Source organism: Ascaphus truei, chromosome 8 (genome assembly GCF_040206685.1).
Source record: "Ascaphus truei isolate aAscTru1 chromosome 8, aAscTru1.hap1, whole genome shotgun sequence".
Lineage (NCBI taxonomy): Eukaryota > Metazoa > Chordata > Amphibia > Anura > Ascaphidae > Ascaphus > Ascaphus truei.
In genome coordinates this window covers 19320307-19343580 of record NC_134490.1, presented here as the reverse complement: position 1 = coordinate 19343580, position 23274 = coordinate 19320307, and the positions used below count along the sequence as shown (strand labels likewise).

Genomic DNA, 23274 nt, shown 5'->3' with positions numbered 1-23274 from the left:
GCACCACCATACACGATCACGTAATGGGGATTGGTTAGATTACCCGGGCCAATGTGAGATTGGGGGGGGGGGAAACCCGTTACAATTGGAGGCGCTGCTGAGATGCCTGTTAACAGGACAGGCTTTTGCTATGCACACAATAGGAAACAGGGAGAGTGTTTGCTGCCACTCTGTGCTGGAAAGGGAAAATCTAGGGGTAGTCAGGAGAACGAAAAACCTCGCAAAGCACGCCCTAGACTGACCTAAGGGGTTAGTGAGTCTGGAGCCGGGGGCTATAGCTGTCCTAGTCACCTTGAGGTAGCGCTAGGGGTAGGATGCCTGAAGGGATAGCCTGTTAACGTGGTCAGGAATTCTGGAGAGGATCTGCACTAGGCTAGCCAACAGTAGGTAGACGCCCAAGTACTGCATGGAAGAGTACTCTAGTCCATTCCAGATCACTTACCAAAGGGAGCACAGACTGGGAGGAAGGAGATACAGCAGACACAGCAAGAGTGAGCCTAGCCTGAGGTAGTGCAAACACGAGTCAGATCTACATTAGGTACACATGGTGGTGCACAAGGCATGGTTGTTGTATCGGTATGGCAGCTGCCCCGCAGAGAGGAGCTCCATGTACAATCAGAACAAACACAGCAACCAAAATGGCGGTGGCGGAGTCAGTAGTAATGCTCACTCAGTCCGTTGCGTGTGAAGAGGACATAGGACAAGTGATGAAGCGGTACTACAGTCTTCGTCAGAAAGACGGAGAGGAGCTATCTGATTTCCTCCTGCGCATTATAACAGTCTTATGGGAGATGCGGAAAAGGGATCGTATTACGGCCACTGAGATGAATGTGTACTGTTGTGATCAATTTCTGAGAGGAGCAATACCTGACCATCCTATTGTAGTCAGGATGAGGTGCTCCTGGATACGGGGTGACCCCCTTTCCTGGAAGAAGCTAGTGGATGAGATAGAGAAACATGAAGTTACAACTGCTGCTAACATGGATTGCAGAGCGATCCAAAATGGCGGTTCCCGCTTCCCTGGGAGACCGCGTGGGCCAGTTGCAGAAAAAGCTGCAAATGCTAAAATTGCAGAAAGTTGGCCAGGATTGGCGCCACAAGGAAAACCACACCCTGCGGGGAGGTATGGCGCGAAAGCTGTAGCCGCGCCCTCAGAGACTGTGACGGACTCAGAGCCAATTAGGGGCCATAACGTGAATCTGTGTGATCCTCCCCAAATCTTCACCAGGGGGAGGGGTCCCCATCTCGGTCAGGCGGGAGCGGACACAGCCAAGCTGACGGCTGAAGCTCCGCCCTTGGTCAAGCAAGAACCAGTTGATCCTGGAGAAGGGGGATCGTTTCTAATGATTGCAAAGGAGCCTCAAGAGAAAGGGGCCCACAACCGCGGTGAGAGCCTGGAATCTCACTGTCGATCCCTTGCAGGAGTACCACTCCCTGAGTGGGAGTTCGGCTCCTCGGCCGAGGAGCAAGCGACCCCAACGACGGTGGTGATGCGCCTACCGGCGGACCACTACAGCGGTGCTGTGAAAGAACCGGCACTTACCTGTGTCGCGGCAGAGCGGAGTCTCGTGTCGCCGGTACAGAAACAACCTGAGAGGCGGAGTCCCACGGCCGTGGTGACTGGCAGAACAGATGGTGGAGAGGAACCCATCCCGAGCCGACGGAGCGGTGAGATACATCCTTACCCTCCACAGGCGCCGGTGGTGGCAACGGCGGAGAAAGGCCTAGCCCAGGCCCGAACGGAGCGGAGAGCAGAACCATCACTTCCGGCGGCGGACGTCGTTCTGGAGGAAGAGGTTCCGGTTGGGAACCCAACGCAAGATGGCAGCGAGTTCCGCGAGATGGCCGCGTCCTCGCGGCCAAGCAGCTGTACCAGGTCGCCGGGGTCCGGGAAGAGCCGGCAGGCCCTGCGGAAGCCTGGGAACAATGACACGGATGAACCGGAGTGCCAGTCCGATGGTACTGGGCAAGGTAGCGAGAAGTTGCGGGTCGTAGCCCCGCGTATGTCGGCAGTGTTTCCTTATGCCCAACCCCCGGCCATAGTTAAAACCCATGCCCCTGTCACTTTTTCCTATGGGTCCCAGTCTAGCCAAGGGTTTTCTGGGGAGTCCCGAGCCACTTCTGAAGAATGGACTGGGGATAACTTGGACTGGGGCGAGTGCTTTACATACGATGAGGGATCGGGGAGGGAAATGGCTATGCAAAGAATGTTATACTGCACTGATGATGACAATCGTACTGTTATGGTGGGGTGTGATTCTAAGAGCATTGGGTCAAATTTTGGGTCCCCAGGAACATTGGGAGTTTCATCTGGGGATTTGGGTAATGTTGCTCATATTGTGCCTATTGCCCAGGGAACCCCCTATGTGCCCCCACTGTCAGAAAGAGTTATTAGGGATCGCCAAAAGTGGTTACTTTATTTTCACCATCCATGGGAGGGAGAAAGTAAGTTCGAAATGGGGTCCCCTGATGAGGATAGGGGATATGGCACTGATGAGGAGGAAGGATCAGGGGAAGAAGATTGGGATCCTGGCGGGTTAGACGAGAAGTGGTGTAGTCAAGAGGGGATAGTCTACGTCCCCAGGAGATGCATTAGGGAGGTTTATGGGCATGATCCTTTCAGTCCATTAGTATCCATGCCAGGATTATGGGCTGATTGTGGGTGTCCAGTGTGTCACCCAGAGTGTTACTGCATTGATGCTCTAAGCCCAGTGGACCATGCTGTGCGCAAGCCACCTTGAGAAGGTATGGGGGTACCAGTCATGGGTTCTACAGAAGGGAATAATTCTGGGTGTTACACATCTACGTTAGGATGTATCTGTTATAATGTTTTGAGAAAAGATATGTACTGTAATAATGTGTTGTTATGTTTTGCAGTGCTACCTGAAGGAAGGTTCCGCAAATTTAGGTTCCCAAGCGAGGACGTTGGGATTCCACCAGGGGGAGAATGTAGCCATGTCTAGGATTGGTGTACATATCTCTTTCTCATGTTGGCAGTAACCCTGGTAAGTGTGCAGGATTGCCAGCAACAATCAATGGAGGTTTGCCCTCACACCCTGGTGAGGTGTCATATGTCCCCAAAGGAAGTGACAACATGCAGTGTGTTCCCACTTAGGATACAGGGCATGTTTGTTCTCCGGGGGGGGTGATATAAGACACAGCACTGCCTAAAGTTAGAAGTTCAGTTTCCTGTTGTTGTGCTGTTCAGTTCAGTGAGAGGCACGTAAGGTCTGCAACAATGTTGCAGTGTCTCCTGCTAGCTGTGAGTCAGTGAGCATACGCAGCAGAGTTAGAGGAGCTGAGAGAGACAAAGCAGCTCAAGAGAGGAGCTTACAGCAGCCAGAGAAGCTGGGGAATCTCTTTAAGAGTAGAGGTGGAAAGCAGATCTATTAGGGTAAGGGACCTTCCTAATGGAGTGCTGCAAGGAGATGAGTGGCTGAGCTGCTAGCTGTGAGGGGCAGCTTGCCCATACCAACCATCAATAAAGATGCCCTGTTTGAATATACCTCCACTGTGTGAGTGTGGAGTTACTCAGCAGTGGATGGCACCACCAAGAAGGAGTTCCTCACCAAGACCATCTCCCTGCGGAAGCACAGATCCTGATGAGGTGGAGGCGCTGCACTGGATATAGGTAGGACTCGCACCCACTACCTCAGCTACCTGTCCTGATGACATCCCCTAATACCATCAAGCGGGAGACTCAGGAGTCCTGTTACTTGCAGGTGCACCACCATACACGATCACGTAATGGGGATTGGTTAGATTACCCGGGCCAATGTGAGATTGGGGGGGGGGAAACCCGTTACATATATATATATATATTCATAAAATGTTTTACCAGGAAGTAATACATTAAGAGTTACCTCTCGTTTTCAAGTATTTCCTCGGCATAGAGCTATAATGACAAATAATACATGGTTACAAATACATAGTTACATAAGTGAACAGGGTATGCATAATATACAAGACATTGCATGGGCAGTTAGAGATAATATATATTATAGGCTTATGTAGCAGTTACAGACCAGACTAAAATGTGAGACAGCTTTAGATGTGAAAGAATTTAGACTGGTGGTGGCTGTGAGAGTCTCCGGTAGATTGTTCTAGTTTTGGGATGCACGGTAAGAGAAGGAAGAGCGGCCGGATACTTTACTGAGCCTTGGGACCATGAATAGTCTTTTGGAGTCAGATCTCAGATGATAAGTGCTGCATGTGGTAGGGGTGAGGAGCTTGTTCAGATAGACGGGTAGCTTGCCCAGAAAGTATTTGAAGGCAATACAGGAAAGATGAACTTTGCGCCTAGACTCAAGTGATGACCAATCTAGTTCTTTGAGCATTTCGCAGTGATGTGTGTTGAAGTTGCATTGGAGAAAAAAAGGGCATATTGAATTGTAGAGGTTATCAAGTTTGCTAAGGTGGGTTTGGGGTGCCGAGCCGTTTACTATGCCTCTATAGTCGATAATTGGCATTAGCATCTGCTGTGTGATATGCTTTCTGACCAGCAGACTTAGGGAAGATTGGTTCCTATAAAGTACACCTAGTTTGACATAGGATTTGTATATCAGGGTATCAATGTGCATCCCAAATGTTAAGTGGGAGTCAAATCATATGTCCAAGTATTTAAAACTAGTAACAGGAGTTAGGGTGGTATTAGCGTTGGTTCTGATCTGGAGGTAAATCATTAGAAGCTTTAAAAATGTAGACTTGGTCCCAAATACCATTGTTACTGCCTTGTAAGTGTTTAAAAACAGTTTGTTTTGGGAAATCCAATTTTCAAGTCTCAAAAAGTCAGAGTGAAGTATGTGTTCAAGGTCGGAGATGCTAGGGCTCTGTGCATATAAGATTGTGTAATCTGCATACATGTGTGGAAAAGAAGTTATATCAGTGGCGCTCAACACTGTAATGATCAAAGCAATTCTAATAGATATTATAAAATATATATTATAAAATATACAACCAGAGCCACGGAAATCGCCCGTCCGATTGGATGCTCAACGTGGTAAGGGTAAACATGTAAATATACAAAGAAATCAAATCATAGCATAATACTGTAAAACATACACATACATAAACAAACAACACTTAACAAACGCTGAGAACAACAGGTAACTACTCACAATGGCATTTAATATGGCATATCATTAATATCTTAAAATACACTTATTACACATAAAATAGTACATAAAAACATATATTAGGTTCAAGCAAGATTCTCCAACTCGGGTGGGGGTACCTGCTTACCGAAAACAGGATGTAATCAGGCAATGGATAATTCAAAGAGTATCCCCTCTTATGGATAGCTGCTGCTGCTGCTGCTGTTGTTAACACCTGGGCTCAGACGAGGAGTCTATTATTGGCAGGGACAGGTTTTTCCAGCTAGCTGCGTCTGCCTCAGTCCTCTCCCAGCACTGCAGAAGCTCCAGGACCACACACAGAGATACTTCCTGGTCTGCCCGCACCACGTGCACCAAACACAGAAATGTTGGATATTCCATACTTTTAACCCCTGAGGAAGAAAGCAAGACTTTCGAAACGCGTAGGGTGGTTCTGTGAGGTCCCCACTACTCGGGTGTGAGTGCTGTACCCTTCCGAAGCTGGGAGCTGTGAGCTGTGAGCTGTGGGAAAGCACATGCTGGCGTAGGAATATCCAACATTTCAGCATTGCTGTGTTTGGTGCACGTGGTGCGGGCAGACCAGGAAGTATCTCCGTGTGTGGTCCTGGAGCTTCTGCAGTGCTGGGAGAGGACTGAGGCAGACGCAGCTAGCTGGAAAAACCTGTCCCTGCCAATAATAGACTCCTCGTCTGAGCCCAGGTGTTAACAACAGCAGCAGCAGCAGCAGCAGCTATCCATAAGAGGGGATACTCTTTGAATTATCCATTGCCTGATTACATCCTGTTTTCGGTAAGCAGGTACCCCCACCCGAGTTGGAGAATCTTGCTTGAACCTAATATATGTTTTTATGTACTATTTTATGTGTAATAAGTGTATTTTAAGATATTAATGATATGCCATATTAAATGCCATTGTGAGTAGTTACCTGTTGTTCTCAGCGTTTGTTAAGTGTTGTTTGTTTATGTATGTGTATGTTTTACAGTATTATGCTATGATTTGATTTCTTTGTATATTTACATGTTTACCCTTACCACGTGGAGCATCCAATCGGACGGGCGATTTCCGTGGCTCTGGTTGTATATTTTATAATATATATTTTATAATATCTATTAGAATTGCTTTGATCATTACAGTGTTGAGCGCCACTGATATAACTTCTTTTCCACTTCTATAGCCTGACTAGGGGTCAGGGTTATATCACCGGCTGCCAGCTCACTGTGGGATATAGCGCTACCTATTTGTTTTTTCTACTGCATACATGTGTATTGAAGCTTCCTTACAAGCTGTAGGAAGATCATTGATGAACACCGAGAATAGTAGGAGCCCCAGAACAGAGCTTTGCGGGACACCACAGGGGATATCCAAGGGGTTGGAGTTAGACACATGTTGGGATCTACCTGATAGGTAGGAATGAAACCAGTTTAAAGCATGCTTCCCTATTCTAGAGCACTGGAGTTTGTTAACAAGATAATATGATCAACAATATTAAAAGCCTTTGCAAAATCTAGGTATATTGCACCAGTGAATTGTCCCAGTTCCATTCCACACTGTATCTCATTGCAAACTTTTAGGAGGGTAGTTACCGTAGAGTGTTTGGGGCGAAAACCAGATTGGAATTGGCTAGGGAAATTTGTCTTTTTGTAGTAATCGCTTAATTGGGAGTGAACACATTTTTCTATGACTTTGGATGGAAGAGAGATTGGCCAGTAATTTCAGACAGTGTTTTTGTTCCCACTTTTGAAAATTGGGACAACTCTGGCAGTTTTCCTGGTCTTAGGGATATGGCCTGCAGACAGAATAGAGTTGACTATGGAAGCAATTGGTTTGGCAATGTCTGGGGCACCAAGTCTTAGGAATTTAGATTGCAGTAAGTCAGGTCCACATTGGCTGCATAATTTTAATTTGAGGAGCCCTTGCGTAATCTAATCTTCAGATACTGGGACAAATTGAAAATTGAGAGCAGTGTTGGGAGAGGGTGGGGCAATAGGGGTACTCTCAGAATGAGGTTCATGTTTGTGGTTTGGGTTGCGTTTCGCTAATAAGTTAGTAGCACACCCCACAAAGTAATCATTGAATGTATGATATATTATCATCAGTGGTAGCAGCACTTGTCGATCCACTGCTGGATGAAACCTCCTCAATGATCTTCCAGGTCTGCGGTTGCAACCTCTCTTCTCAACGTTGCTCCAAACAAAATTCTGATTTCATCCTCCCATCTTACTTTCGGTCATCTTGGTCTTTTAATTTCTCTTGGAATCCGGTCAAATACCATCTTTGTCCAACGATGGTCATTTCTTCTTGCAATATGTCCATCCCGCTGCTATTTTAATTGCTTCACCCGTGTTGTCACAAACTTTTGTTTGGTTTCGGACCCATTTAGTCTCTTCAGATAATAGAGAGTGTGTGTGTGTGTGTGTGTGTGTGTGTGTGTGTGTGTGTGTGTGTGTGTGTGTGTGTGTGTGTGTGTGTGTGTGTGTGTGTGTGTGTGTGTGTGTGACCTGTGTGAGGAATTAATCATTTATACCATTACATTTTGTTCAAGAATCTTGTAGGTTGTGACACCTTTTGATTGAAGACCGATATGAAAATGTTTTTCAGTATATTTGGTTGCACATTTCGGTGAACTGAACCGTATTTTTATATTTTACTCACACGGCTTTCAGTGAACACAGCGCAAGAAACGAATAGTTTTGTTTACTTTAAGTGCTGAAATGACAAATTGAGGCTTGGCGCAAGTCAACAAGTTTTAACTGCAAGATTCTGCTGCTATGGCAACAGGACAGCCTACCATTTAAACGCAATGTTATCCGTAGTTTGTAATTAATATGAAAAGGTCAAAATAGTCCCCAGCTCAGTATCTGGACAGGAATACAATGGGTTTCTATTTAGCAGTTCTAAAAATGAAATACTGGTGGGTAAACAAACAGGGCTTCGCATTTAAAGTTTCAACGACATATAAAGATTTCTTCCCAATAGTGTAACGGAGGGTGTTCGTTTCCACCTACCTTGTTTTTTCCCTGCACACTCATTTTTTTTTTTAATTGGGTCATTTATTACCAAAAAAAAGTCTCAATTGATATCGACACTAAGCCCTTCTCACTTCGTAGACCTCGAAGAAGCCTGATCTGTGAAAATTAAGATAATAAAACAATAATTCTATGGACTATGGTAATGCGCATTCACAACAGCTCTGTTCTGCCAGGTGTGGTGGAGAAAGTTAGAAACTCCTGCTGTTTATTCTATGTGAACACACTACTGCAGGACGGACGGGGGGGGGGGCTTTTTCAATGCAAATGAAAAGTAAATGAAAGAAAAAGGGGGCAAGAAAAAAAAAATGGTTGTTAATCTGCTTTAAAGGGCTTCACCTGAAGCTCTCTTTCAAAAGGGGGTCACATGAGAAGGAACGGCACCTTTAATCCATTCTGTTATTCGGTTGTTTTGGATTTTTTAAATAGAACTCAACGGCACCAAAGGGGTTGAAAGTAGAATGGCAGTTTACCAAAGGATGTCGATTTTTAATTCTAATCCTCATTATTTAAAGGTGTGTAAGAAATGAACATGGTGCACGTGTAATACATTTATTTCACATATGCCTGAGATCATTTAAATAGAAGTATTTTGCTATATATATATATATATATATATGTATATATATATATATATATATGTCAAGTTCCTAAGAGCTTACATGAATTAATTGGGGTAAATATTATTATATGGGAGTCAGCCTTCACTAAAGTCTTTGGGGCTACTGATGCCAACAATGAGTGAGACTATCGTTTAATAACAGAAACTGATTGTGACGATAGCCTGTGACAGGTTGTAAGTTTACACCAAATAACTGGGTTTGGTCTGGGGGAGGAGAGAGATTCTGTGTGGGGGGGGGGGGAGAGAGAAAGACATGCTGGGGGGGAGAGGAGAGAGACATGCTGGGGGGAGAGGAGAGAAAGATGTGGGGTAAGAGGGTGAGAGATGATAATGAGGGGGAGAGATTAGGAAATGGAGGGGGAGAGATGAGAAGGAGGGGGAGAGATGATTAGGAGGAGGTGGGGGACAGAGGATGATGAGGAAGGGGAGAGGATGAGGAGGAGGGGAGAGAGGAGGAGGAGGGGAGAGATTAAGAGGAGGGGTAGAGCTAATAAGGAGGAGGGGGAGAGAGGATCAGGGAGAGGATGGGGGGAGGGAGAAAAAAATTGCAGTCAGAATTAATATTAATGGTGCCCTGGAAATCTTTTTGCCTGGGGGTCCGCGCATGTCTAGCTACGCCACTGACCTGAAAGCAAAAGCTCTGAGGTATACTTTGTTTGTTCTCTTCCCACCTTGCTGTCGACATTATTGCATGTGCATACGGACTTAAAACATTACAGATTTAAAAAGTATACTGGGAAGGCAGAGAATGTGATTTTAAGGAGCCAACATGAGATTTATTGATAGATGTAGTTGTACACAGCTCTTAGAACTTTGCAAGGCTCTATGTTGCATTAACCACTTCTATCATAAAGGTCAGCAAGGCATAGGCTTGAAATACATGGTAGTAGTATAGTGAACTTGAACATTCACAAATCCGGCGCTCAGAGATATAATAGGAAGCTGAACAGCATCACATAGTATGTCATGAAGAGGGGGGAGTGACCGAGTTATAGGCTAACCTCCATATGAGTCAAACGTGAGAAAGCAAATGTCTTTTTTGGATAATTGGCTTACATATAAGCGCTAATGCATCAGATCATAAAACTCACGATAAACAGGAGGGCCCGGCGGTACCCCCACGGAGTCTGGAAACTCATCCGGTCTTCCTCATCACGATCCAGCTGCGACTCCTCCGTCACAATGGGCGATGGGGACTAGGGGTAGTCTGTATCCGGCTGTTGTCCCAACAACCCGGCGTGCTACCGAAGGCGTCTTGCGTAGCTATGGTGCTCCTCCCATGGGAGAAAAGATCGATGCACCGCCGGAAGAACTCGTGCAGAGGCTGAGAGATGTGACTGTAAAAGACTTTATTTCGGCATAGAAGTGGGGCTCTGGCGGATCCTCTCCAGAGCCCCACTTCTATGCCGAAATAAAGTTTTTTACAGTCACATCTCTCAGCCTCTGCACAAGTTCTTCCGGCGGTGCATCGATCTTTTCTCCCATGGGAGGAGCACCATAGCTTGAAATGCATGGTAGGTGTCTCTGGTTGTGAAGGGAACATGCACCAACATATTTTTACTCTTTTCAGCCTTAACCATCATTGTCTCCTAATTGAACTGCCCTTGTGGCCTCCACAGCTGAGGCTGGGAGTTAGAAGCTGAAGAGATGAAGATACGGGTAGACAAGGTGACTGAGCTATAGACTTAAAGATAAATTAGGAAAGGGAGTTTTAGAACACCATTCCATTCCCCAAACCAGAATGTTAAAAACACAAAAACAAATCGCCTCCTAACTAAGACCTCTTTGTGTTTGATCAAGTGGAAACTGGTTTATAATGTTCATGTGGTTTTACAAACATATTTTCCCGTAGGATAAAGTGTCAGTTGATGTTCTGGGTTTTATAAACCAGCCCCCCCCTCAAAATGCTGCACAGATAAAGAGCAGAGTGCTACTTCCACAGGCAGAGCCACCGTGTTATTTTGACTTTGCTTTATTCCTCATTGCCATGCAGCATAATCGCCAGGAGGAGAGTCTGCACCTGGACGTTTGTGCCAATTCTCCAACAATTGTCTGGTTGCTCTTAATTCTGTCAAAACATTGTTACATTTAGCAAATTAAACTGAAAACTGAATTTACAGTGTATGCCAATACGTTGTAACGCCATTTCGTAATTTCAATATGTTTAAAAACATCTAAAAATTTGGGCCAACAGTTAAAGTTCAACAACAACTTCCAGTTAGTAGTACACGACAGTTTTGTGAATGGACTCGTTAAGGAATTATATCTATTTGACGTTCAAAAGCTGCTACTTCACAAAGTAAGCTGTTATTAGGCATACTAGAGTATTTTAACTTTGAGTAAAAATATATATATAGTCCCTAGGGTAAGCAAAGGTATATTTTAGGTGAATAAATAATGGCAGATATAGTAGGATGTCTTTTTTAAAACATTTTTGGCATTATTCATTTTGCACAAACTCGTGGATAGTCCCATTCAAGCCAGTGGGAATTTTCAGGCAGTAGCGCCCCATCGGCACTATTTCACTTTAATGAATAACCGCTACTGAGTTCTTTGAGTAACCTAAATATCGCCTTATGTTTTAGTGAACCTCCCATTGACAATATGGCTTCGGATTTGGACTCTGAGATGGACAGCACTGAGCGGCTGGCTCTAGGAAGCACAGACACCTTGTCGAATGGACATAAAGCAGATCAGGAGGCTGCAAAACGTCTGGCAAAGAGGCTTTACAATCTGGATGGGTTCAAGAAAGCTGATGTGGCCAGGCACCTGGGGAAGAAGTACGTGTGGGTATTGTGAGGACTATATATACCAAAGACCTGTTATCGAGTATCTGTGATGTGGTGAACCATTGATGGAATTCATATTTGGTCAAACCCAGACTTACATTCAACTGTCCCTCTACTGCAACATAGTTGAACCAGTAATGTTGCATGTAAATATGTCCCTTTTTCCATTATTCCACACACCAAACCATTTTCATTCCATCGATAAGCATTTTCCAACACACACATTACACAAATGAAGATGAACTTTCATGAACAACAAGAGCCAACCATTTAGAGCAGTGGTGGGCAATTAAAGGTGGCACGTCAACAGGTGATTTCTTTTTATACCAATAAAATCCACGTGTTTCCCCATTTAATGGAATTAAAAGCCAACATATTATATTTACATGTACAAATTAACTATGCTGAGTAAAACAACCTCGACATTTAATTAAGAAAAAAACCTTGTTAACTGTATGCAGCTGGTCTCGGCTGCATATGGGAGGGTAGTGGCCCCTCCCCACCAAGGTTTAAGCTTGCCCCACCCCACTTTCCAAGTTGGCAGGTCAGTTTCATTTTGCCAGGTTACGACAGATCCAATGCGATCATTCTTCCTGAAATTATACAGGTAAATAAGAATTTTAACCCAGGTGAGTGTTAGGACCTGCTACGGTCATGCCTTGTAAGTGGCAGCAGGCTTAAGACGCTTTGGCCAAAGGGTTAAACCAAATGACCCTTTTACAAGAGATATATAGGTATTGCACTGTGTATTTTTGTCACATTGGAAGTAGCTTTGGGCATCTTTGATTGTTTTTTGTTGTATAAATTAAGAAAAAAACTTTCAAAGTCAGAATCTAAAATTTTACCCGGACTGAGTAGGCTACTCGTGACCCTGTAACCCATTCAATCACATTGCCCACCACTAAGGCAGGACTCTGGTTATTAGCATAGGCAGTAACCTTGAAGTACATGGACCACCAGTGATCTGAAGAGGGAAATGGTGCAATATATAACCAACCACAGCTCGTCTTTCTGGATCATCTTTATTTTAGAGACAGGCTGTAGTTAACATACAAAATACTCCGGTATTTGGATCTATTACTCAATAAAGTTTCAAATTTCCAGTCTCTCATTTTGTTGTTTTGCATTTTTCTCACTTTCTTTTCAAAAACTGGAGTCTGTTGATTTGTTAGCTGCATTTGCCTGGTAAATGTGTGTGTCCGTGTTCTGTCCTCCTCCTCCTCTTGTCACGTATGTTGTGTGGCCATTGGTCAGTAACCATGCTTCCTGTTTCTTGCAGCAATGAGTTCAGTAAGATGGTTGCAGAGGAATACCTGAAGTTTTTTGTCTTCACTGGGATGACTCTTGATCAAGCCCTCAGGTCAGTGCTTTTGCAGAGGGCTTGTGGTTAGTATCTCACAATACAAATGAGATCCTGTACAAATAAAAAAATAACTATCAACCATTAATATAGTGTGTATGGGTCTACTTCCAACTTGCAATTGTCCCAAATGTTGGATTTCGTTACCCGTATATTCATTCGTTTAGAAGTTATATCAAAATATTATCATTGTCCAGCAGAGTGAAAATAGTGTTGGAGGACATGTGAGTAATTCATGTGTTTTAGCGATCAGTAGATTAAGTTTTAGGGCTAATAGATGAAGATGTACTGTTGCTGTTGAAAGGTAATTATGATAAACATGTGAATGATGGAATTGGTATACAATAATGCTTGGTCCTTTATCTTGCTGTTTAAAAAAAAAAACGTTACATGCCTTTAAGCTTGACATTATTAATTAAATATTGCAATATGGAGTACAGGCATACCCCGGTTTAAGGACACTCACTTTAAGTACACTCGCGAGTAAGTACATCTCGCTCAATAGGCAAACGGCAGCTCACGCATGCGCCTGTCAGCACGTCCTGAACAGAAATACCGGCTCCCTACCTGTACCGAAGCTGTGCGCAAGCGGGGAGACTATAGAGCGTGTTACAAATGGGTTATTTACATCAGTTATGCACGTATATGATGATTGCAGTACAGTACATGCATCGATAAGTGGGGAAAAGGTAGTGCTTCACTTTAAGTACATTTTCGCTTTACATGCTCCGGTCCCATTGCGTACGTTAATGCGGGGTATGCCTGTATTTGTATATGTACATACTAAGCAATGATCCCGAGAGGTCACAAAAGGTTCCCTAATAGATGCACACGCTGTATGAACAATAGAAGGGACAGTACGAGTCTGCGGGATATAAATGTCTCACTCGAACTTCCCAAGGTAATCCACAAGGGACCATAAAAATGTATTTGTATATGCCAATAATTAGATGCATTCGTTTCAAGACAATTTGGTACCTCAGCTGCTCATCATTTCTGTTCCAAATATTGCCCTGATAAAAAGAATTCCTGTCCCAGCCCCTTGTTATGTGCATTTCTCATGACTGCTTATTTCCTCTGGTCTCACCACCAGCATTCTTTACATATTCCCCATCTTATCTTAGTTTTGAATGTAACGGTCTTCTCTCCATGGGCATGTATTTAATGCACGGGTGGCCAACTCCAGTCCTCATGGGCCACCAGCTGGTCAGGTTTTAAGGATACCCCTGCTTCAGCACAGGTGTCTCAATTAGTGGCGCAGTCAAAGAATGAGCCACCTGTGCTGAAGCAGGGATATCCTTAAAAACTGGCCTGTTGGTGGCCCTTGAGGACTGGAGTTGGCCACTCCTGATTTATTGTATCCATGTTTATCCGGTCCCGCCTCATTCTTGATGAATGCATTATTATTATTATTAGAATGAAAAAAGAGCCCAAACCATCTTAGGGCTCATCCTGTGATTCTTTCTTTTTTTTTAATAAACTGGGCAAACTTTTGGGTGTGTGAACTTATGCACAAGAGTACGAATTTCCAATTATTATTATTATTATTTTATTTTTATTTATTTTTGTAAGATTTCCTGATAATTTTGTGTTTTTAACGCAATATTTTACAAAACCAAAACATATAAATATCTTAAAACCACAACACCAGTAACCACCTTTAGCTTATTTTGCATTGATTGAGTTATCCTTTGAAAGACTTTAAAAACACAAGCATTTATTTTTTTTTACTTCCACTGGACATGAATTATTTGAGCGTATTGTTTATTTTCCCTTGTAGGACGTTTCTGAGAGAGTTGGCTCTTATGGGAGAGACCCAAGAGAGAGAGCGAATTCTGGCCCACTTCTCCCAGCGATATCACCAGTGTAACGGCAACAGCATCTCATCTGAAGGTGAGGACCCTGTGTATATTATAACCAGTGTGTATGCATATCTGTTTATTGTATAAATACAAAGGTCTGCGCATATTTCATTAGCATGAGTTCAGTAAGACTAGGCGGCCCACCAGCTGTTTATCCTACGTATGTTTTTTGTCATTGTCATGGCAGGGCAAAGAAACAGAACACACAAATGGCTCCTTTCTGGTCTCTCCCTTCATTGTTTGAAATCCTGTTTTCCCAGTCTCATGTGCCTGTTGGGGAGAAACGTCTGTCTCTGGCAGTCGTGCATTCCGTCCCTTTTTATAGTCTACAACTGCTTACCAAAGTGTGCAAAAAAAAAAATAGTAACGCCTATTTATATCAGCCAATAATTTCAGTCAATAAGCAAATGTTGGTGAGCAGTGGCATGATTGGCTAGTTTGTGTGAGCATTTGGTGACTATGTTGGACACAATGCTCATCAGCACAAGATATTCTTGTTTCATCACATTTAACACCCTTTCTTGTTCAATAGATTTTGTATTTCACTTATAAATACACCATGTCCACCTACAGTGGAACAGGTGATTTCCTTGTTTTCCACTGGTGTTCTAACCCAGGGGTGCTCAACTCCAGTCCTCAAGCCCCCCCCCCCCTCCCAACAGGTCAGGTTTTCAGGATATCCCTGCTTCAGTACAGGTAGCTAGCTCAGTCAGTCCCTACTTCATTTGATTGAGCCTCTGATTGGGCCACCTGTGCTGAAGCTGAGATATCCTGAAAACCTTTCATGGAGTCGAGCACCCCTTTTCTAACCACTGTTTTCTTACTAATTGGCCTCAGATTTGGTGATGGGAAATAAAAGTTCACCCAATCATCTATTACCATCTATAAACTGTTCAGTATGTGTGGACTGAATTTATAAACAAACACAATAGATCAGTGTTCCTTTCCATGTTGGACACTGCTGTCCTCTCAGGGTTAACCATTATTTTTGCCCAAAGCAGAGTAGAGAACGAACGGATGAACAGATCATTATAATTTAGTCCGGCCTTGCGTGAAATATGTTCAAATAGGCAGTAAATGTTCTCTCAGGCAAATTCTTGAAGCAGCTAGTGTTCTTTGTAACCCAGTATGATTTTATTTATTTTTATTTATAAAATGTTTTACCAGGAAGTAATACATTGACCGTTACCTCTCGTTTTCAAGTATGTCCTGGGCACAGAGTTAGGATGACAATACATGGTTCCATTAAAGGACCAGGGGTTTATACATTGAATGTAAATACTTTTGTGGAGTTCTCTATTCTCCGAATTTCTCTCTGACATTCTTGTTATATAACGGATACTGTGTATTTTACCAACTAGTCCTAGTTTAGCAATTTGTTTTTATTTTAATAGAATACCGTCAAGGATCTAGCAGAATTCAGAAAGGATATAAAATATATGCAGGTTACATTCCATTAACCCAGGGGGGCTTCAACTCCTGAAACCTCCCAAATGGGCCAGCTTTTCAGGATATCCCAGCTTCAGCAAAGGTGGCTCGATCAGTCAATGCTTCAGCACAGGTGTCTCAGAGACTCGGTCTTTGACTAAGCCTCTGAACCACCGGTGCTGGAGCTGGGATATCCTGAAAACCTGACCTGTTGGGGGGGGGGGGGAAGGGGGGGAAGAGGGGATAGGTAGCTTGAGGACTGGAGTTGAGCACCCTACATTAACCCACCATTCAGGATCCTGGTAAAGTATGAGCAAGTGGTTGGAATGGGATGGTACTTGGTAATATTTCTATACAACTCTTTGAATGAAACTAGAATGTATTTTTTTTTTAAAGCTCTCTCATACTGTCCTTATAATATAATTGTAGTAGAAACATTTAATTTAGACTGTAATGTCCAAGGTTCTTCTTTCTAAAGAATATTGGGCTCTTCTGCTGACAAAGCATGGCATTGACTTGGTTACAGTTTTCCATTTAGTGTTCTCATGCAAGGGTGGCCAACCCAGTCCAAGGGCCACCAAACAGTCAGGTTTTAAGGCTGTCCCTGCTGCAGCACAGCTGAGTCGCTGATTGAGTGAGGCACCTGTGCTGAAGCTGGGATATCCTTAAAACCTGATCTGTTGGTGTCCCCTGAGGACTGGAGTTGGCCACCCTTGATCTACTCTATTAAAACATACTGTATCTTCAAGTCAAATGTTCTAGCTGTTGTGAAATCACAACTAAAGAAAAGCCATTTTCTATTATTTTACACCAAAACCTAAATTTGCTCATGTCAACAGAACATAAGATAAAGAACGGAAAAGGAAAAAAATATCTGGATTTTATAGCCCTTTCTACAGCAACATTGCTATTATTCTGATCTTTGTGTGCGTCATAGTGAAAGAAAAGGAGATGTTAGACAGCAAACGATACTGTTTAACAAATTAATTTTGTTTATCTGGAAAGGCGCATTATAAAAACGGCATACTTTGCAGGTTTTACATTTTATTGGACTAAATATTGTTTACTGCAACTATTTTTAATGTTTGTGTAATCTAATCTTAATAGACGCTCGAACCACTATAATGCCTCAGACATTAGCAATATGTTACAGTCCACTAAATCACAGAGATTATTGTTAAGAATATAATGTTATAAATAATAAGAATAAGGTCTGTTTAGTGCAGGGGTGCGCAAATTGGTGGGCGCCGCGGTTACAAGTTCAAGTTCATCATAACTTGAATGAAGACGATTTTGGGAGGTTGTGAAATTTATTTGTTTAATATTTTGTCTCTTGATTTTTACATTGCAGATGGTATTCATACCCTGACCTGTGCATTGATGCTGTTAAACACAGACCTACATGGCCATGTACGTACAATAATTGTATTGTATTTGCAATATAATTCTTTGAATTAGAAGTTATAAAGATGTCACTTTCACATACTGTATGCTGAGGGTTGGGATAAACCTAGGTTCATGGAATGTCCATAAAGTTCAACCTACATTTAGATGACAGATACTTTATCCTATCTTTGTACTTACAGTATATTGAGTATCTTCTTTGGATTGATTTTTCCAGTCAACCAGGAAAGAAGCTTCTCTATGAGAAAATAAATATAGGTGAAATTTAATGCAAAGCCAAACATGTTTTAACTTTCTTTTCAATGTCTGTATTTATTATGGGCAATAAGGAGGCAATATAGGAAAGGTACTGTACAGTATAATAGTTTTAGCTCCTCTTACTACCCCACTTTCTTCCCCCTTCTCCTGCACTTTTCTAGTCCAAAATGGGCTTATTTGACCTACCCCTCAATTCTCATATGGACGGTGGAAATAGCCAAGGAAAACATTCATTTCTAATCATCATTTGCTATGAACACTCACAATTAACATTATAGTCCAATATAGGCAGTGGTGGGATCGAAAAATGTTAATAACCGGTTCTTACCTTGGCGGGCGGCGTCTACCAGCATCTTTTCCCTGCATATCTCTTCTCAATATGCCATGACAACGCGATGCCTCGTGTTGCCATGGTAACGAACGTCACGTGATGCTGTCACGTGGTGTTCCCGTTGGCATGGCAACACGGTGCCATTTGACGCCGCGCAGCAATATTGAGAAGAGATCTGCAGGGAAAAGATGCTGGTAGACGCCACCCGCCACAGGTAAGAGAATTAAGCACCGGTTCGGCGAACTTGTGAAATTTTAGTAACAGGTTCGCATGAACCGGTGCGAACCGGCTGAATCCCACCACTGAGTACAGGGAATTGAACGCAACGTAACACGAAATACATACAGATGTAGCAAGACTTACTGTTAGTCTTGCCGAGGCCGCTCGCAGATCCACGACCTAACGCTGCGGGGAAGTCCGATCCAGAAGCATGTACCCCCCCCCAGCGCTGCGGGCGTTGGCTTTTTCAGCGGCGGCGCTGGGTACAATAAGTCTTACTACATCTGTACTCAAACATTATAGATACAAAGTAGCAGTAGTCTGTTTTATTTTTATATAAATTGATAAGTTTATGGTAAAGTAGTACTTTTCTTTAACACACATAAAAGTGTTATACATGCTTCATTAATCAATATGGCAATAATGGTCAACATTTGCATCCACACAACAGTCTATGGTTTTTTTTTTCCCTTAACCAATGTGTGTCTTTTCCCCCCCAGAACATCGGTAAAAGGATGTCCTGCTCAGAGTTCATTGGAAATTTGGAAGGACTAAATGGAGGAAAGGATTTTCCGAGGGAACTTCTCAAGGTAAAAGACAAATTCTTCAGTAGATGAATTGGGGAAGTCTTCTTGAGTTACTGTAGATGTCCCCTGGTGCCTGTATGAGCATGTGGATGTTTGTTTTAGTTTTATATCAAATCCCCTCTAAAAAGATAGCCTTTTGGAACATCACTACTTCTGATTGACCACTGGCAATCCGTAGGACAAGTCATAGAAGAGTGCAGTCGTGTTCTTGCTGTGATCGAAAAGTGCAGTCGAATAACACATCAGGGTCTATACCTTGCAAGTTGGATTTTTAAGTCTTCAGATCCACATAGGATAGTTCTCAGGTCAAACTTTAAAGCATGCAAGAGTGTAAAGTGTTTCACTGGTACGACTATGCATTGCTTGTTCTTCTTGCATTACAAGGGAGAGAGTAGCATCAAGACAAAATAGGTGGATAGTACATTTAACACCAACAGGAAAAATGTGCTTAAAAGATGAATGATACACAGATGCCTTAACACAACATTTTGTTCATTTAAAAACAATAGTCATTTGGAAACTAAAACCTTGATAAGACTTTCTTGCGTTGGAGTTCGCAGCTGCTGGCATTGTGACTCATTCTACACAGTTCTCACCAAATTGTCTCTCCCCCGGTTGCTTTGTAATTGGTGAGATTTGCAATTCTGAAAGTCTAACTTCTACATCTATAACATTACCTGCCTAATTGTACGATGCAATTGCAAATGCATTAGTACAGTATATATCACAAGTATATGCATTAGTGCATATACAAAAGAGGGAAGACTAGTAACTAACAGAGGTGTTAAGTCAAATTCAAGGACAGATTTATAATTAATAGTAGTGCAAAATACGGTTTTTGGATTAAAAACTGGTTTTGCACAAGGTGCTATTTAGTAACAGATTTAGAGGTCTTTAATAAAAAAAATAGGGTTTACCTCCTAATGGGAAAAAGCATACTACAAACTTCTATGAACAGGATAAACTAATGCAAACCTGGTCTCTTAGTTTGAAAGTGAGTGGAGTTTCATTAAATTGCACCATTATAAAATAACCCCTGATTAATGGCTACATAATGTCATACTTTTTGTAAAAATGTTTACACGTTCAGCCCTGGTATTATTGCGTTTATCGGATTTAAAGCAGCCGTTTAAGCTGCTGTTTAAAAAAAATCCATTCAATATGTGCATCAATACAATCTGCATACTGACAAGTGATTAGCCTCGGGGGTTCAATACGTGCTGCAGAAGGGGACCCATGGTGCAAAGTTCTGTGTGGAAGAGAGGGCAGAGCTCAAGAGCCAGAGCCTGTCCCAGAAGAGGAAGGGGATGTGATTTTGTAGGTTGCTATAGAAACAAAAATGCTTGTTACAATAGAATACACTAAAAATGTCTTTAAAAATTATTATTATTTTTTTTTTTAAATGTTACAAGTATTTTCTCATAGTACCGAACTGATTTATTAAGAAACAAACACATGTAGTATATTGCTTGCACTGACCTTCCAAATGCATTAAAAGCGAGAGAATTATTACAATAACATTTTTTTTAGGAACATTGTGCTCTTATTTTGATTATTTATTCATGTAGATACTTTGCAGGTTAAGATGCCTTCATAGTTCTAACATTCAAGGCAGATCCAGATTTTGCTGAATAGATTTAGTCTTTTTTTGTTACGTGTACTGTATCTGAAAAACAAACTCAAAAGCTGCCATGAACATTCATGGTAGTGAAATAAATGATATGACTATTTCATACTTTATACAGTACCTATAAAATCATTTTTACAAATCTGCTAGACATTTTCTCTGGATTTAATCAAGGCTTCAATTTACAATATAATTAATGTGACATATATCCTATAGCCTCCTCTTCTCATATCTCCCATTACTGTGTCAACAGCTGCCAATTTATATGCTGGTTTTGCTGGTTTTTGTTTTTTTACTAAAGTCCCTCAGCTGCAAAAACACAGCACAATTCATCAGAGAAATTGAATCCCATTAAAATCAATTATAATAATAGCATGTTCTTGTACAGCGCTGCTAGTTTTATGTAGCGCTTTACAGAGGCATTTTGCAGGCACAGTCCCTGCCCCGTGGAGTTTACAATCAATGTTTTTGGTTCCTGAGGCACAGGGAGATAAAGTGACTTGCCCAAGGTCACACCGGGAATTGAACCAGGCTCCCCTGCTTCAAACTCTCTGTGCCAGTCAGTGTCGTTACTCACTGAGCCACTCCTTCTCCCACTTGGCGTTTTTCCTCCGATAAATCTTGTGCAGTTCTGTTTTTGCCCCGGAGAAGTAATAAATAATACTGTTTACAATTTTTAATAAAATAGTGCAAAATATACCACGATATAAAATTGCAACCATCCTTTTGCACATTAACTTGTCCCACAGACAAGGTAAGACTTGCACATTTGTAGTGCAAACAGTTTAAGAAGATCTTAAAATTACAAATTTTTAATAACGTTAAATTTGGCCAAAGAGTTCAAAATATTAATTTATATCTAGTTCAACTTGAAATAATGCACGTAGGGTTAGAGTTACCCTGTATCCCCTCACTTGTCATTTAATAAATTATTTTTAACGTTTTTTCTGGTTTGTGGCCCCACTCTTTGATACTGCTGTGCTCCGTTTTTTGGACCCTATGGGACATCTATCCTATCAACTTGAAATAAGATTGAATTATTTTTCTTATTACATTACAATTACTAGCATTGCCCCAAAGAGCTTGCAATCTAATTTTTGGCTTCCAATGCAGGAGAAGGTGAATTGCCCAGGGTCAGGTTAACTGGCCATTTCACAAATCACGAGGCCATTTCCCATGTAATGGGAGTGGTGATAAGAACACTGGAATACCATGTCTAACATCATTTGTCTAAGGTTCTCAGTGTAGAAATGAAATCAGTACACAGAATATGTGCATCACCAGCTTGTATACATATAATAGTAACCATAACACCAGACTTGCCATTATAAGCAGCTCACTTTTCACCAGTTCTAGACTGTAGCCCAGATTTAGTATATTGTGCTATTACATAAGACTCCATACAGTGTCAGAAGACCTTATGTTATTGCGGCCTATTTACAACGGAAGGTGTCTCATGGAAAAAGGTACCTCCTATATATTGGCATTTATGTTCTTAAAGAAGCAGCATCATATAGGTTTTGAAATACATGTATGACTCTTCTAGACTACCGTAGATGTGACTATGGGTTGCATGTCAGCCTACAACATACCCTCCAACATGTCACTGCGGAAAATAGGTACACAACTCCAGGTACACATAACTCCATGCCCCTCATATATAAGGTCATGCCCCTCATATATTCTCACAACCCTCCTATAGAGTCCCACATATATCCTACAACACTCATATACCCAACACACATCCCTCTTATGTAGCATGACTGGCCCAGACTGCACTCTACCTCTTGTCACGTATGCCCTTTGCTACAGGCTGCGACAGGCTATCCTAGGGGCATTGACCTCTCCTCATGCTGACTCTCTGAGTGACAGAAGTGGCCTGTGTACAGCCAGTCATGGTACAGACCTTGTGCCCTCCCCTTCTGGAGTCTCAGAGAGGAAGTTCCAAATTATAGTTCAGTTGTTGTGCACCCCTCCTAGGGAGAGGAGGTGTGTGTTGCTCCTGGCTGGGAGTGAGCCAGGTCAGTCAGTCCCTCCTGGGCTGACTGGGCCAGAGAGATCAGAGGCCTCAAGACTACCAGAGAGCCAAGCACCATCCAGAGGCCTGGGATCCTCTGTGACCTATCTGCATCCGCTGTGTAACATCTGCAGTGACTGCTCAATAAAGCCTCCCTTTTCATATACCCCAGCCTGAGCTCTCAGTCTATTGGGTAGGGGTATGAATGGAATCTGCCCTAGTGGGGGACTGACTACGGAAATCCTGGAGTCCACTGAAGCTGGAGGCGCTGACACCCTGCGTTGAACATCAAGATCACCAAAAGCCTATCCTGTTCCCCACACCATCGCGGACCACTCAGCTCTCCTGGACCCTCACAGGTATGATTTACCACAAACAGCACTAACCAGTAGTACATCTTCCAGAGAGAGGGGGGGTGGGGGGGGAAACTGTGTTACACTTATATATTGTTTCAAACCTCTCCACGTGACCTATGGCCACACCAGGTTTCTCAGGCAATCAGTAGAATATGATGCAAAATAGTGCTCAAAATCACACGTGAAGCCTGTATCCAACTTGTGTAAAGTGTTCCTGTAAGTCCTGGGTGCTTCAGTAGTTGTCCACAGTGAAAACAGTCCATATATAATGATA

At 42.6% G+C, this 23274-nt stretch overlaps 1 protein-coding gene across 2 annotated transcripts in view; it reads left to right on the top strand.

Annotated features, from left to right (window-relative positions):
- The window catches only part of PSD (pleckstrin and Sec7 domain containing), a 188762-nt gene that overhangs the window by 77446 nt on the left and 88042 nt on the right, over positions 1 to 23274 (top strand). For both annotated transcript variants that reach the window (XM_075610700.1, XM_075610701.1), the window contains 5 exons: positions 11348 to 11542; positions 12831 to 12911; positions 14692 to 14804; positions 17553 to 17611; positions 18914 to 19003. In XM_075610700.1, coding sequence (XP_075466815.1) covers positions 11348 to 11542; positions 12831 to 12911; positions 14692 to 14804; positions 17553 to 17611; positions 18914 to 19003 — 538 coding nt within the window. The remainder of the gene's footprint in view (positions 1 to 11347; positions 11543 to 12830; positions 12912 to 14691; positions 14805 to 17552; positions 17612 to 18913; positions 19004 to 23274) is intronic.